Source organism: Triturus cristatus, chromosome 7 (assembly GCF_964204655.1).
Source record: "Triturus cristatus chromosome 7, aTriCri1.1, whole genome shotgun sequence".
NCBI classification, from domain to species: domain Eukaryota; kingdom Metazoa; phylum Chordata; class Amphibia; order Caudata; family Salamandridae; genus Triturus; species Triturus cristatus.
Genome location: NC_140590.1, coordinates 1,615,263,500 through 1,615,280,004, shown reverse-complemented (window position 1 = coordinate 1,615,280,004; position 16,505 = coordinate 1,615,263,500). Strand labels below are relative to the sequence as shown.

The window sequence follows — 16,505 nt, the reverse complement described above, 5'->3', positions numbered from 1 at the left end:
CCAAGTCTCTTTTCAGCATTTTATTCTTCTCAAGCTCACTTGTTCCACCTTGCTCTCCTGCCTCATCTTTCTGGCGGAGGTGGGTGGGTCCGCTAGTGAATCCAGAAAGATCTTCAAGCTGCAAAACTACACCGACAGGTAAACTATTCGTTTTGCAGCGTGAATCTTTCTGGATTCACTATGCTGTGCATAGACTTTGTAGCGGTTTGCTATTTTTGTGGCGGCTGGGTGGAAGATGAGCGTTGGTCGTTGAATATATGTTGGAGCACCTTCTGTCCTACTTGTGCTTCCTTGTTCATCTGTATGTCCACGCAGTAGTGCTTAGTGAACGTGTGCACTGAAGCCCAGGTTGCCGCCAGGCATATGTCCTGAATGGGCGTGTTTGCCAGAAAGGCAATTGTTGCCCCCTTCTTCCTTGTGGAGTGTGCCTGTGCCCCCTCCGATAGTTCTTGTCCTGCCTGCCTGTGGCAGAATTGTATTGTTAGCGCGATCCATCGTGCGATGGTGCCCTTGGTCACTGGTCTACCCAGGAAACTGGTAGCGAATGACACGAAAAACTGTTGTTTTCCTATGTTCCTTAGTTCTCTCTATGTAGTGCATCACTGCCCTTCTGGCGTCGAGAGTGTGAAGTGCCCTCTCTGCGCCCGTTGTCGGGTTTTGGAAGAAACTTGGTATTTGAATGGTGCGGTTCATATGGAAAGCGGACACCACCTTTGGCATGAAGTGTGGGTCCGTCCTCATGACGACTGTCCTTGTGGATCTGTATGTAGGGCTCCTGTAGTGTTCACGCCTGCAGTTCACTTACCCTGCGTAGCGATGTTATTGCTACCAGGAAGGCTGTTTTCATGCTCAGCATTTGTAGTGAGGCTTTGTGTATGGGCTCAAAGGGCGCCTTCATGAGTTCAGTCAGGACTAAATTGAGGTTCCATGCCGGCGGCGGCATTCTTTTAGGTGGTGCTAATCTTTTAGCTCCCTCGAGGAATCTCTTTTTACTACCCGAGAGGTAAAGAAACTTCCTCCCGTCTCCCCTCGTGTGTACGCTACAATCACCGCTAGGTGGACTCTTAGTGACGACGAGCATAGATTAGATTTTAGTAGGTGTGTGAGGTATCGAAGCACCGTTGATTCCTTGGTCATTTTGTTTTGCAGTTTATTTCTGGTGCACCAAATAGTAAACCTTTTCCATTTATCTCCATTGCATTTCCGTGTCGGCCTCCTAGCCTCACGCAGCACTCGCATAGTGCTTCGAGGTAGCTTAAGGTGTGCGAAATCTAGGTCCTCGGGAGCCAAGCCGCTAGACTGAGGCTCTCTGGCTCTGGGTGTAGAACCTCTCCGTTCTGCATGGAGAGTAAGTCTTTGATTTTTTTGAATTTGTGTGGAGGGACCTCTGCCATCTCCACTATCTGAGAGTACCACGTTTGTCTTGCCCACTGTGGTGCTACTAGGATCAGCGTCGTGTTGATTGTCCTGCATTTGTTGAGTACCCTGTGCATCAGTGGTATTGGTGGAAAAGCGTAGGCAAATGTTTTTGACCAGCTTATCCATAGGGCATTCCCCTGGGATTGTTTTTCTGGTTGTCTGGATGCGAAGTTTTGGCATTTTGCATTCTGGCGTGTTGCAAATAGGTCTATTGTAGGTTTCCCCCACCTTCTGAATAGTTTTTGCGTTTCCCATCCATTGAGCTCCCACTCGTGGGATGCCGAAGTCTGCCTGCTGAGCCAGTCCGCTTCCACATTGTCCTTTCCTGGAAGGTGTATGGCCAGCAGGTCTATTTTCAGTGGGATTGCCCATCTCCAGATCTCCTGAGCCAGTTTGGATAGGGGGAACAATTGCGTTCCTCCCTGCTTGTTGATGTAGAACATCGTCGTAGTATTGTCTGTTTGTATCAACACTCTTTGGTTGTACAGCTGCCTCTGAAAAGCCTTCAGGGCTAGCAGTACGGTCTTCAATTCCAGGTAGTTGATGTGTTTGACCGCATCCGTTGGAGTCCACAGACCTCACTCTGAGCTTGTTCATGTGTGCACCCCATCCCCTCTGGGATGCGTCTGTGGTGATGGTCACAGTTGGGTTTGGAGGTGTCAAGGGTTTCCCTGTTGTGATGTTTTCCCTGTTCCACCATGTTATCTCTTCCTGCACTGCGTGCTTTCCAACCACTAGATCCTCCCAACTTCCGTTTGCTTGTGACCATTGTTGTTGCAGCCATTCTTGGAATGGTCTCATGTGTAGGCGTACATTGGGGACTAGGTGAATGCATGACGCCATCATCCCCATGGTCTTGCTCGCCGTTCTCACTGTCGGAGCTCGCCCCTTCTGGTAGAGACGTGTCTCCTTCAGCAGGGCTTCTGTTCTCCTGTTGCTGGGCATGACTGTGTTGTTTATGGTGTTGATCTGTGCCCCAGGATGATCTTCACCTGTTCTGGTTCCATAGTTTTTTTTTGTTTTTTTTTTTGACCCCCCCCCCCCCCCCCAGTGAATCGAGAACCCTAGACTTGTTAGTGTATTTGTCACTATTTCTGCGTGTTCCTCGCACTTGTCGCGAGTACTTGCTTTGAGCCAGTCGTCCAGGTAAGGGTATACATGGATCCCTTCCCTCCGCAGGTATGCTGCTACCGCTGCCAGGCATTTTGTGAACACCCTTGGCGCGGACTTGAGGCCGAATGCCAGGGTTGTGAATTGGTAGTGATCCTCGTTGATGGTGAACCTTACCAGGTTCTTGTGTCGACCGTTCATCGGGATGTGCAGGTAGGCATCTTTGATATCCACCGTGGACATGAAGTCTCCTCCTCGTAACTGGGGCAGCACTTCTTGCAGCGATGTCATTTTGAATCTGAGTTTTTATGAATCTGTTTAGGAACCGTAGATGGGTCTTAGTGTTTCGTCCACCTTTGGGACCAGGAAGTAGTTTGAGTACACTCCCTTGTTCCTTTCTCTGTATGGCACCGGTTCTATGGCCTTCTTTTGGAGCAGTTGCAGAGTCTCCTTTTTGAGTTGAGCAAGCTCCTGCCCGGAGCGTTGTCGTCTTTTTGGTTTCTTGTCTGGAGGCCTTTTCTCTAGCTCTATACAGTACCCGTACTGTATGACGTTCAGAATCCATTTGTCTGTTATTTTTTGCCATTGTTGAAGGTAAAGTTTTAGTCTTCCGCCTACTGGTGTTGCATGCTCGTAGGCGTTTGGTTTGTGAACCCCCCCCCCCTACTGTGTTCACTATGCGCTTCACCCCCTGGGGTATCCTGAGGGTGAGCCTCTTCTTTCGATGGAAGTCACTTTGAGGAGGGTTGGTCTCCCCCTCTTCTTCTCTGTCCACGTCCTTTTCCCCTCCCGCGAAAGGACTGGCCCCGAGGTTGGTACTGCCATTTCTGCTTCTGCTGGCTGTGACCTTCACCCTGCTGTCCTTGCTGGAAAGTCTGGTGTGACGTACCCGGCTGGTTTCCTCCCCTTCCGAAGGGTCTCCGAGCTGTGGTGCCTCTTCGCATCCTTCTGAATTGCAGGGCCCCCATGGACCTAGCCGTTTCATTTTCCTTCTTCAGCTGGGAGAGTTTTTCGTCCACCGTGGCACCGAACAGCGTCTCACCGTTGAATGGTGTGTTCAGTATGTTGTTCTGGACCTCCTGTTTGAAGCCAGAAATTCGGAGCCAGGCTTGCCTCCTCTCCGTGATACCAATAGCCATCAGCTAGATGTCTCTGCCCCATCCAATGCTGTCTTAATGCATGCGTTAGAAATGCTTTTGCCTTCCTCGACCAGATGGGAAGCTCTCCGTCTGTACTGCTCTGGGAGATGCTTAATTAGGTCTCCCATCTCGTCCCAGTGTTGGTGCTGGTGCCAGTTCAGAAGGGTGTTGGAGTTGGCCATGCGCCAGTGCATGGCCGCATTTCTCTCCACCTTCCTCTCGGTGAGGTCCATTCTTCTGCTCTCCTTGTCGGGAGGCGCCCTGAGGTAGCCGGCACATTGGCCCTCTTCCTGGCCGTGGAAGCAATGATGGAGTCAGCTGTGACTGATCCCTTGATATATGGATGATCCTGTGAAGAGTGCTTGTACTTTTTTCAGTTCTTGGAGTGATGGATCTGCAAGTTCCGGGCTCCTTGAATGCCTCCTTCCCTTGGTTTATCACGCTTTGGAGCATGGGGAGGAACTGGCTCCTAGTCTGGATGGGGAGCAGGGTTTCCAGTAGAAAGTCTGCTTTCTGCTTCTCCTCGTCCAATTTCACCCCAAGGGCTGCTGCTAAGCTCCTGACGACCATGTTGTATGCTCCAATGTTGTCTGGCGGCGAAGGCCTCGAAGGATATGTCTCCACGGGCTCCTCAGGACTTTCGGCGTCGGTCTTGCCATTCCATCTCCTGAGTCGTCGACTGCACCGAGCCGTAGATCGACTGCTGCTCGTCTTCTTCTCCCTCATAGTAGGCTTCCTCCTCCTCCTCCTCCTCCTCCTGATCCTCTCGACAGATCTTCGGTGTCGAAGTCCTCCTCCTCTTCCTCCTCCTCCTCCGGATCCTCTCGACAGATCTTCGGTGTCGAAGTCCTCCTGTTTCTCCTCCTCCTCCTCCTGCTCCTCCTCCTGCTCCTCCTCCAGATCCTCTCGACAGATCTTCGGTGTCGAAGTCCTCCTGTTTCTCCTCCTCCTCCGGATCGTCTCGACAGATCTTCGGTGTCGAAGTCCTCCTGTTTCTCCTCCGCATCCTCTCGACAGATCTTCGGTGTCGAAGTCCTCCTGTTTCTCCTCCTCCTCCGGATCCTCTCGACAGATCTTCGGTGTCAAAGTCCTCCTGTTTCTCCTCCTCCTCCTCCTCCTCCCGACAGATCTTCGGTGTCGAAGTCCTCCTGTTTCTCCTCCTCCTCCTCCTCCTCCTCCTCCGGATCCTCTCGACAGATCTTCGGTGTCGAAGTCCTCCTGTTTCTCCTCCTCCGGATCCTCTCGACAGATCTTCGGTGTCGAAGTCCTCCTGTTTCTCCTCCTCCTCCGGATCCTCTCGACAGATCTTCGGTGTCGAAGTCCTCCTGTTTCTCCTCCTCCTCCTCCTCCTCTGGATCCTCTCGACAGATCTTCGGTGTCGAAGTCCTCCTGTTTCTCCTCCTCCTCCTCCCGACAGATCTTCGGTGTCGAAGTCCTCCTGTTTCTCCTCCTCCTCCTCCTCCTCCTCCTCCGGATCCTCTCGACAGATCTTCGGTGTCGAAGTCCTCCTGTTTCTCCTCCTCCGGATCCTCTCGACAGATCTTCGGTGTCGAAGTCCTCCTGTTTCTCCTCCTCCTCCTCCTCCTCCTCTCGACAGATCTTCGGTGTCGAAGTCCTCCTGTTTCTCCTCCTCCTCCGGATCCTCTCGACAGATCTTCGGTGTCGAAGTCCTCCTGTTTCTCCTCCTCCTCCTCCTCCGGATCCTCTCGACAGATCTTCGGTGTCGAAGTCCTCCTGTTTCTCCTCCTCCTCCTCTCGACAGATCTTCGGTGTCGAAGTCCTCCTGTTTCTCCTCCTCCTCCTCCGGATCCTCTCGACAGATCTTCGGTGTCGAAGTCCTCCTGTTTCTCCTCCTCCTCCTCCTCCTCCTCCTCCAGATCCTCTCGACAGATCTTCGGTGTCGAAGTCCTCCTGTTTCTCCTCCTCCTCCTCCGGATCCTCTCGACAGATCTTCGGTGTCGAAGTCCTCCTGTTTCTCCTCCTCCTCCGGATCCTCTCGACAGATCTTCGGTGTCGAAGTCCTCCTGTTTCTCCTCCTCCTCCTCCTCCTCTCGACAGATCTTCGGTGTCGAAGTCCTCCTGTTTCTCCTCCTCCTCCTCCTCCTCTCGACAGATCTTCGGTGTCGAAGTCCTCCTGTTTCTCCTCCTCCTCTCGACAGATCTTCGGTGTCGAAGTCCTCCTGTTTCTCCTCCTCCTCCTCCTCCTCTCAACAGATCTTCGGTGTCGAAGTCCTCCTGTTTCTCCTCCTCCTCCGGATCCTCTCGACAGATCTTCGGTGTCGAAGTCCTCCTGTTCCTCAGAAGGCTACTCTCCATCTCCGCCTCGAGCCTTCTTTTTCTTATCCATTTCGGAGGCGGCATCTGCGTCGAGCGCTGGTCTCTTCGACGGAGCTTGCGTCGACTCTGCCTTTTCCTTCGTCATCGGGCGGTTTACCTCGAGGCCCAGCTTCAACGAACCCTGCTTTTCGGCGGGCTTCGGCATCTGGGAGTCCTTCTCGAAGGATCCGCCGGGCCTTTCGTCCTTGGATCCACTTGCGGTCGTCAATTTTCGGCGCCGGTGTTCCTTTCGAGGACTTTGACTCTGTTTTTCGAGAGTCACTCAGGTTTTCGGAGCGCTTTCGTACTCGAAGAGTCTCCTACCTTGTCAGGCGTTTTCTGATCGGTCTCTGTGACCGTGAAGACGTCGGGTCCTTCGGCGATGTTGTCCTCATCGTCGGTGGGGAGGCCCAGCTCGTACAGCGACGGGGCCTTACCCTTGCCTCCCATGTTGAAGTTGGCTCTTCTCTGCCTTTCTCTCACTCGGCGCGTCTTCGGCGTGAAGACGGCGCAGGCGTTGCAATCCTTGCTCACGTGGTCGATCGGCAGGCAAAGGTTGCAGACTGGATGCTGATCCTTCTGCGCGTATTTGTGGTGGCAGTTACGGCAGAATTTGAATGGTGTCTTGTCCATTGCGCTCAGTCTCTGAGTGCGCATTTTCCAATGGGCGTCTAATTTTCCGTGGAACTCCACCTTCTTCGTCGTCCCAGCTGTATGTTCTTCTCTGTAGTCTTGTATACTTTCTCCTTCGATGAAACTCGCGTATTTATCTTTTCCTTCGTTCAACTCTGGAGCTTCTCGATGACGATCCAGACCCAACGGTGGAAAAAAGAATCTGAAGCTGGCGCACCCAAGGTGGGACTTCCGCAGGAAGCGCGCCGACGTCACGAGAGGTACACCAAATGGTGGGACGTCGACGCCCACCTGGGCTACGAATCCGGACCCAACCACAAGATCGCGGAATAATTCACAGCATAGTAAATCCAGAAAGATTCACGCTGCAAAACTAGTATTCTAAATGGAACACTGGGTAGTATGCCAGTCATCTGCTGTCAAGTACATTTCCTGGCTTAGTGTGGTTAGTACTGTTCACTCTAGAACCATTCAAACCAATCTAAATGTCAACCTGTAGCAAGGTTTCATACAAGAAATGCTAGATTGGAAGGGGTGGGGGAGGAGGGGGGTGGGGGGGGGGGAACGTCAGGATGTGGCTGTTGTGAGTATTCTATGCACATGATGTAAAAGCAAATTTGCCCCGCCAGCCCTTCAGGATTACTTATTTCTTCCCCTTTGTAGGCTCGTATTCCAAAAGGAGGCCACACTGTTCCAAAACCCTTCAACTTGTCCCAGGGAAACAAGCGGAAACTGGAGGAAGAAACTGGAGCAAGCAAGTTTGTGTCAACAGCTGAACAAGTTGAGGCTTTCCACAAACAGACACCATCCCGCTATCACCTCCGTAGTCTTCTTCAGCAGAATGAAGGTCAGTTAATGTGTTCATTGTTCTGCTTGACTTTCTTGTAGGAAAGAACTTTTTGCATGATCACCACCCCCAGTTTTGGATGGGAAGATATAAGGGGGGGGGGGGGGGGTGGGTGTGTGTGTGTGTGTGTCCTCTGAAGTGCACTAGGCCCTGCTGACCACGCACAATCTCTCATGCATACGCCCAAAGTATGTGTACAACTGGTTAATACCAGACTGGCATATTTAACTTTCCTAAAAGGTCCTAGTATATGACCTATATAGTACAAGAAGTACCCAAGGGTGGTAAGTTAAATTTCATTAGTTGACTGTAGTATTTAATTGTGCCACCACTGCAGTGACTAGGTGGAAACTTGACTTCTGATGGATACATCCTGACCTTGTGAATATCCCCTGCGCCAGCAACATTCGGAAACTTTTGTAGCTCTCCACGCCGACTAGAACGATGTCACAGAAGCGCGGCTCTGCTGACGTCACTGGATCCATAAGAGGACCTCGATGGCGTCAGTTCCCTTTTTTTCCTGCGCAGTCTAATACAACTGTTTTCTGGGACTCTGTAGCTTTACTGGTTACTTTGTGTTTCTGCTGGTGTTTCTGCTTTCTTCTTTTTCAAGATGTCGACTAAGTCAGGGTTCAAGCCCTGTAGAGAGTGTGGTAAACACATGTCCATTACGGATCCACACGAGGATGATGTCTGGTGCCGGTCGTCGGATCACGACATTGAGGGATGCTCTTGCTGCCGCAAGATTAATCCAAAGGCCTTAAAGGAAAGAGAAGCTAAGCTATCTATAGTGCAAATGAGGAAGGAGAATAGGGGTAGAAGGCGTTCAAGATCGAGGTCCAGGTCAAGCTCGAAGTCTACGTCTGGTCATGCTTCGAAGTCTAAGAAACATAAAAAGAAGAGGCACGGCTCTTGACGCCGTTCAGATAAGGAGACGGCTCCGAGTTCGACTTCACCTGCTCCTCGACGTCATAAGGACTGTTTTTTCCCTCTCTTTCTGTGTCAAATCCGGCTTCTTTTGTTTGCCCGACTTCACCTGCAGCTTCCCCGGAGCGTGCTCTGGCTCCTTCGCCGACTTGTTCTCCGGCTCCGGTGGAAGAGGCTCCGGCTCCGGTGGAAGAGGCTCCGGCTCCTGATGAGCCATTGGCTCCACCGTCAGCACCGATTGGCCTGAGTCGGTAATGTCTCAATCTGAGCCTTACCATACCCCCCCCCCCCCCATTTCTTGGCCTCGGACAAGACCCATCATATTATTTAAATGCTATATATTGCGTCTTTTCGAGAGCGATGTACCCCTTTGGAGCACCTTCGGGTCCAATGGCCTTTAATCTGGGGGTCCCTCAGGCTCCATTAATGCCAGTCTTTCCAGCGACGCCGTCTTGGCATTTCCCGGTGCTGAGGGAGTCGATGCTGCTCCCTGCTACGGCTCGACCTCGTTCGACTCAGGCTGCTCCTCCAGACCAGTGTTCGACGCCAGCTCCGTCTGAGTCGTGTGCGACGCCGGTTCTGAGGATTAGGTCCAAGCGAGAAGCACAGAGAATTTTGGAGGAGCAGAGGAACCAGGTGGAAGAAATGGAAGAGGGTGAGCTCATGGAGTCAGATGACTTATTTGAGGAACTATGAGGCAAGTGGCCTTGATATGTCACCGGAATGGGAGCTTACTCCTCCTGATGCTCCCTCTAAGGATGTGGCTCCTTACCACACGGTCATAAGGAAAGCAGCAGAGCTTTTGGACTTACAGCTCCTAACTGCTGAATTTAAACCCAACAGCCTCACTGAGGTTCTTCATTCTCCCTCCACCGTGGTAGAGCCTTTACTTCATTTAATGATGCCATCATTGAGCAAGTCATGGAGGTTTGGTGTAATCCCTTTCCGGCTCTGGCAGTATCTAAGTCTGTTGCTAGGAGGTACAGGGCGGCTCCAGGAGGCCTGGACTTTCTTACAGCCCCCTCCTTCTCCTGAAAGTCTGGTGGTTCAGGCTGCCTGTTCAAAGAAGTCTTCTGGGGCTTTTCCACAGGTTCCTAGTGATAGGGAGTCGACAAAGCTCAACCAATCGGCCAAGAAGGTGTTCTCCTCTGCGAGTATGGCCTTAAAGTCCACAAATGCCACTTGTCTCTTGGGCCGTTATATCCACGCTCTCATAGATTCTGCTAAACAGTTGGCTCCTAAGTTGTCAGAGGGGGACAGGCAGAATTTTAATTAAGTACTATCGGACACTCTGGCGTCTGCACGGCAGGTTATCCAGAGTGGTGTAGACACTGCGGACTCTGTTGCCAGGATCATGGGCTCCTCGGTCGCCACAAGGAGTGCTTGGCTTAAATCTTCAGAGTTCTCTCCTGATGTGCAGGCAACACTTCTGGACTTGCCTTTTGATGGTTCTGGGCTGTTCGGGAAGAAAGCGGATGCAGCCTTGGAAAGGTTCAAGGACCGCAAAGCCACGGCCAAGTCTCTGGGCCTGCAGGCACAGCCTAGAGGTTCCTCTTGTAGGAGGTACAGAGGGTTTGGGAGGTCGTCCTTTCGGACCTTAAGGCAGCCGCAGCAAAATACCCTGTATAAGAACTACAGGGACGGGAACAGAGGTCGTGCTGTAGGTAGTCAGCTCTCCCTCTTCAAAGCAGCCCTAGATCCAACATTCTGGATCATGTGGGTCCTGTGGGGGGGGGTCGGCTTACCCATTTTCTACAAGATTGGGAATTGATCACTACAGATCTTTTGAGTTCTAGATCTTTTAGAAAATGGGTATGCTCGGGAATTCCCTCGAATTCCGCTCCTTGCCAAGGTGCTTGTTCGGAGGACCACCTTTTCCTGCCAGAGGAAGTCCTTGCATTACTTAAAGGTGCGATAGAGGTGGTTCCAGAGCAGGAAAGGGGTCAGGGATGCTATTCCCGGTATTTCCTGATTCCGAAGAAGGATGGCAGGCTATGTCCAATCCTGGACCTCAGGATCTTGAACCTTTTTTTTGAAGCAGGAGAAGTTCAAGATGCTCACCCTTGCGCAGGTTCTTCAAACGCTGCAACAGGAGGACTGGATGGTGTTTATCGACTTGCAGGATGCGTATTTTCACATCCCCATCCTGAAGTCGCACAGGAAGTATCTCAGTTTTACAGTAGGGTCGCAACATTATCAGTTTGCGGTCCTCCCGTTTGGTCTTACTACTGCACCTCGAGTCTTCACCAAGGTGTTGGCAGTTGTGGCAGCCCATCTCAGAAGGTCGGGGATTCCAGTTTTCCCTAACTGGACGACTGGCTAATCAAAGTGGAGTCGCCAGAAAAGGTGCTTCATCATCTGCAGGTTACAACTCGGCTGTTGTACAAATTGGGTTTCTCGATAAACATGCCCAAATCTCACCTGGTGCCCTCTCAGCGCAACCTGTTCGTAGGAGCAGTACTGGACACTACTGTGTGTCGAGTATTCCCACCTCAAAGGATTCTCGACATACAGGAAATGATTCCTTTGTTTTACAATGGAGCGGTCGTTCCAGTCCTGAAGGTCCTTTGTCTGCTCGGTCTGTTTGCTTCCTGCATTCTGTTGGTCAACCATGCACGCTGGCACATGAGGGCGTTCCAGTGGTGCCTCCGCAGGCAGTGGTATCAGCACAATGGCGATCTCTGGTAGTCTGTGAGGATCTCCAGAGAAGCTGCAGCAGATCTGTCTTGGAGCATGGAGGGCAATCTGTCTCAAGGAAAGCCCTTCCATCTACCTCAATCGGTGGCCACAGTGATAACAGATGCATGCTCTTTAGGGTGGGGTGGGGATCTGGAGATCAAAGGTCTTTGGTCTCCAGAGTAAAGGTTGCTTCACATCAACCTTTTGGAGTTGCGGGCGATGCGTTTGGCACTCAAGGTCTTCCTCCCTTCCCTTTGCGGTCTGTCGGTTCAGGTCCTGACAGACAACACTACCGCAATGTGGTATGTCAACAAACTGGTGGAGTGGGGTCACATTGTCTCTGCAGAGAGGCTCTGCGTCTCTGGTCCTGGGTTCAGGATCATCAGATTTGTCTGATGGCAAATCATCTGGCCGGAGTACTGAGCGTGCAGACAGTCTGAGTGGAGGCTCCATCTGGAGGTGGTTCGGCTCGTCTTTCGGACGTGGGGAACTCCTCGGGTGGACCTGTTTGCCACTCACGAACGCTCACTGCCCGTCATTCTGCAGTCTCCAGTATCGGATGCAGGGAGTTTTGGGGGACGCGTTATAGTTGAGATGGGACTCGCATCTCCTTTACCCGTTTCCTCCCATACCCTTGATACCTCGGGTTCTGAGGAAGATTTGCTAAGACCGGGCCCAAGTCATATTGATCGCCCTGGATTGGCCAAAAAGGGTATGGTATACAGATCTTCTCCACCTCTCCTTGTGCCCTCCGCTCCGTCTCCCTCTCAGGGCAGAGCTCCTCTCAGTCGGAGGGGCAGGTTCTACACCCCCCACCTCCAGAGCTTACACCTTCATGCCTGGAGATTTTTCTCTCCCACCTGACATGGTAGACGTAATTTTGTCTGCCAGGCGTCATTCCACAAAGTCTTATCTATTCCTATAGGCGGTCTAAATTTGTCCTTTGGTGCGGAGAGAAGTCTACTGACCCTTTGAAGGCTTGTTTATCCAACATCCTTCAGTTTGCTCTCTCTCGCTCAGCAAGGTTTTGCTGTAGCTACTGTGAAGGGTTATTTATCGGCTTTGTCAGCATTCCTTTGTTTGCCGGATCAGCCGTCCTTGTTTAAATCGCCCATTGTATTGCGGTTCATTAAGGGCCTGACCAACACATTTCCGCCCACTCCATTTATTATACCTCAATGGGACTTAAATCTTGTCTTAACTTACTTGATGGGTTCTCCCTTTGAGCCCTTGCACAAGTGTCCCTTAAGGCTATTGTCTTTCAAAACCAGTTTCTCATTGCCATTACCTCGGCAAGGAGGGCAAGTGAGCTTCAAGCTCTGAGTTGGAAACCCCTGTTCTTGACCATTCATGCTGAAAGAATGGTACTCGGGACCAGGGCTGCTTTTCTCCCTAAGGTGATAACTCCTTTCCATCTGGGGCAGTCCATTACCCTTCCTACCTTCTATCCTTCTCTCCCTCACCCTTCCAAGGAGGAGCGGCTTCACCGCTTGGACCCTAAGAGGGTGGTGAGTTTTTACCTCGATAGGACTAAAGACTTTCGAGTGGATGACCAGCTCTTTGTGGGCTTTTTTGGCTGCAGGAAAGAGTGGTGCACAAGCGCACCCTTTCCAGTTGGGTTATCTTGTGCATCAAGATATGTTACTCTTTGGCCGGTAAGGAACCTCCAGAGGGTATAAGAGCTCATTCTACCAGGGCAAAGTCTTCTACATCTGCCTTATCTAGAGCTGTTCCTGTGGAGGACATTTGTAGGGCGGCAACTTGGGCCTCTCTCCACACTTCCGCGAAGCATTACTGCTTGGATTCCGAGGTGAGGGACGGTCACTTTGCTTGTTTTGTCCTTCTGGACTTTTTGGTATAGAAGGGTGGACACCCTCCTCCGGGAGTGGGAGTGCTGTGGGAATCTTTTCACAAGGTGAGGAATCCACTGGCAGAAGTATCCATCGGAAGAACAAGTTACTTACCTTTTGGTAACGCTTTTTCTGGTGGATATAGTATCTGCCTGTGGATTCCTCACCTTGTGAATATCCCCCTGCGCCAGCAACATTTGAAAACTGTTGGCTGTTGGTAAGCTGTGTAGGCACTGAGACATTTACAGCGGAACCGTGGGATGGACTCCCATCGAGCCAGGTTTTTCAAAGGGCGCCATTGAGTTACCTTGACCTATCCACCCGTTCAAAAGGTTCATGAGGCATTGTCCTTCCATATGCATAAACATACAAGCATACCATTAGGTATCGTATATTAATGCTTTATTAATTGCATTGTCACTTATTTTCTATAGTCATTAAAATAAGTATACGTTATCTATACAGGAGGGATCTTGTTCTTGTCCTGACGAAGATGCCTTGCTGCATCGAAACATGTTGACATACTAGGAGTAACCGCACATTACATCTCCGCACCACCTTTTTAACAGTACCAGCCTCCCTTGACCTATTAAAGTTTTTTACGTCTAAAGAGGCCAGGTCCTTTTTAATACACTTACCTGTATTCACTTTAGACCCTCCCTTTTGCATCACACATAGCACTATATCATCAGTGCTCCCGCGTAGTCGTAGCACGCCCCGTCCCACAGCGGGGCGGGAAGACCACTATGATGAAGCATAACACTAAGGGCAATTCTGGTGTGTGAGGGGTATTTAAACAGTGTGTCCAACCACAGTGGGATACACACACTCCACCACCTTAGATATCTGAACCCAGGTCCTTATTTCCCTAGAGGTGGATTCTTATGTCTTGTAAATGGCCCTGAGATTAGGCCTTCTGTGTAGTCCTTCTTGGCAGCTTGACCAGCAGTCTGCGGTTTTTCTCCGCAGGTTTTTCTGTTTGTCCTCTGCTGCGGAAATTTTCTCCTAAGAGGCGTCTCGTGTTCTGGAACGCAACAGGCCCTATGTGGGGTACTGGTAGCTATTATATAGCTCTCATATGCTGGGGAGGTGTGGTTGTCCTTCGGGCTTCTGCTCTTGGTGGCGTCACGGTATGTCGCAGGTGCGATCTTCTTGCTGGTGGTTTTGGAGTGGCTTGCGTTGCGCCCTGGACCATCCTTCTCCTCAATCTCTGTGTTGCTTACCTAGTCCGGCCTGCTGTCTGCGGCAGTGCGTTGTAGCGGTTTGCACTTCTGTCCGCCTTGGTCCTCTTTCCGGTGTTCCGTGGGGACACTGGTTTCCCTAGTTTTTGTGTCCTGGTGGCCAGCTTGGTTGTCTGTCACTCACTCCGTGTGAGTCCTGGCTCTTCTTGGCCCTTCCTGGCCTCTGCCTTCGACTGGCACCTAGCTTGTCCTGGGTGCACCGTTCGGTGATGTTGTCTGCTGCTGGCCGTGTATGCCAGTGCAGTCCGGTTTGTTCTACTACACCCTTGTGACCTTTGCTGTATTCTCTTGTGCCTTTCTTCTTCGGTCTGCACTTTTGGTGGTGCAGTTGTCCGTGCCTTGTCAGCTGCTTGAGGCTTGGGTGTGTACAGCTTTCTGTCGCTGTGTATGCGTTTCTTCAAGTGGGCCCTGCCTCCAGTTCTACCTCTTCTCCCTGAAGGTTGAGGTGGTCCTTGTGTTCTTTGCGGCTTTTTGGGCGCTGTTTGCCCCTGCAGGGTGTTGGGCAGTTGTCCCTTGGTTGGGGTCGGGATATCCTGGCCTTTCCCTTCTTGGCCCTGTGACTGCTTCCCTGTTGGGGCCCTGTCTCTCTCCTGGTGGGGAGGCGCTCTCACAGGCCATCCTCCCTTCTGGGTATGGTTAGGGTATCTACTCTACATTAAGAAATCTGCGGCTAGTAGTCTCTATCGGATGTACAAGTTACTTACCTTCGCTAACTATGTTTCTGCTAGAGACGATTCTAGCCGCAGATTCCTTCACGACCCGCCCTTCCTCCCCGTTCTGCGAGGATCCTCTGCTTGGGTTTTTGCAGTCTCCTCCCTCTGGGTGACTTGTCTTCTATGGGTGTCCTCTTCATTTTCTTCCGTTCAGGCATCCCTCTAGCTGGTTACTCTCCAGCGTGAGGGCTTACGCTTGCTTTTCCCCTCTGTTGTTGAAGTTTCTGATTCCCAACCGGTGTTCTTCGTTGGGGGTTATTTTACCTGTCCTTTGACTTCCTACTCCTTTCGGAGGTTATGGCCCCCTCCTTTGCACTAGTCTGCGGATGGATTGCCTGTCCCTTGCCCTCCTCCTTTCAGGAGGTGTGGCCATCCTTGGCAGTGTAGTCTGGGGGTGGATTGCTGTTGCTCCTCTGTTCCGGGCTTGTGGCCCTTCATGCTTTCCCGCTGTTGTCACCTTCTGGTGCCAGCTGGTGGTGATTCTCTCCTTTTTTGTTAGGTTTCGCCTGGCTATCGCGTAAGCGATCGCTCAGCGAGACTTATGTAAGGGCTTCAGAAAATGCTCTCAAAGGCTTCCCAGGCGGATCGGGTGGCGGTTACGCGCACAACCACGCGCATTCCATTTGCCACCAGCTACTTCCTGCACGTGCGCCGCCTCACGCATTCAGAGAGATTTAGTAAGGGGCACAAGACTTTAGGAATGCGGTTTATGGCCAGTGCATGTGAGGCATTCAAGCGCGAAGCTGGCATCTGACTTAAAAGCAGCAGACTGCTTTCGCCAGCGCGCGCTCAGCCTAACTTCCTGCATCCCCTCTTACAACAATTAACTTTCGTTATAACTCACACCCCATATGCTCGTTCCCTCCCACCCTTCCTTTGATGTGCGCTTTTCTTGTTTACAAACCACGCCGCACACTGCTGCACTGCACGCCGCACACTGCTGCACTGCACGCCGCACACTGCTGCACTGCACGCCGCACTCCACACACTGCTTTTATGAGAGTTTATGCTACTGACATTGTAAATGACTGCCTTTATTTGTTTTAAAACATAAATAAAAGGCATTGTAATTTTACAATGCCAATAGCTCAAACTCTTATAAATGCAAGACCTATTGCATTGCAAATGCTTGTTTCATTTTGTTTCTCTGGTTTTTTCGCACTGTTCCCATGCTGTCCTCAGTTTTGTTGTGATGGCTCCACGTTGTGGCGTGGAAAAGTTCTCTGAAGCAAACTGACGTCAGCGTGCTGGGGTGGGGCTTTTATGACCTCGCTGACGTCACGCCTGCGGAGGACATTGGGTGGGGTCGCATGGTACCACCCCCCCCCCAGCACGCAGAGATGCTGGGCAAGAAAGTTTTCCGGGTCCAGTCTCATTCCTGGGGATAATTCCACGTTAAGGAATCTGTGGCTAGAATTGTCTCTACCAGATAAATCGTTACGGAAGGTAAGTAACTTGTACAATTGTTTCTTAATATTTTAAAACTGTATTCGTATCTTTGCACTTTTCTGGGGGCTTTACACTCCTGGGGTCTGCTTTGCTAACACGGGACTGCCATTTTGGGAGGAGTTTGTGTAGCCGGTTTGTCTCTACAGCCCTGGGGATATTTCAAGTTAGGCTGGCGTGCCGAT

The 16,505-nt window shown here is 51.3% G+C and overlaps 1 protein-coding gene and 2 long non-coding RNA genes across 4 annotated transcripts in view; 1 reads left to right on the top strand and 2 right to left on the bottom strand.

Moving 5' to 3' along the window:
- The window catches only part of LOC146812512 (uncharacterized), a 480,077-nt gene that overhangs the window by 112,929 nt on the left and 350,643 nt on the right, over positions 1 to 16,505 (bottom strand). The window lies entirely within an intron of this gene.
- Positions 1 to 16,505, top strand: part of LOC146812516 (targeting protein for Xklp2-A-like) — an 89,196-nt gene that overhangs the window by 60,279 nt on the left and 12,412 nt on the right. For both annotated transcript variants that reach the window (XM_085619522.1, XM_085619521.1), the window contains one exon: positions 7,281 to 7,464. In XM_085619522.1, the coding sequence (XP_085475648.1) occupies positions 7,281 to 7,464 (184 nt within the window). The remainder of the gene's footprint in view (positions 1 to 7,280; positions 7,465 to 16,505) is intronic.
- Positions 1 to 16,505, bottom strand: part of LOC146812517 (uncharacterized) — a 59,698-nt gene that overhangs the window by 34,770 nt on the left and 8,423 nt on the right. The window lies entirely within an intron of this gene.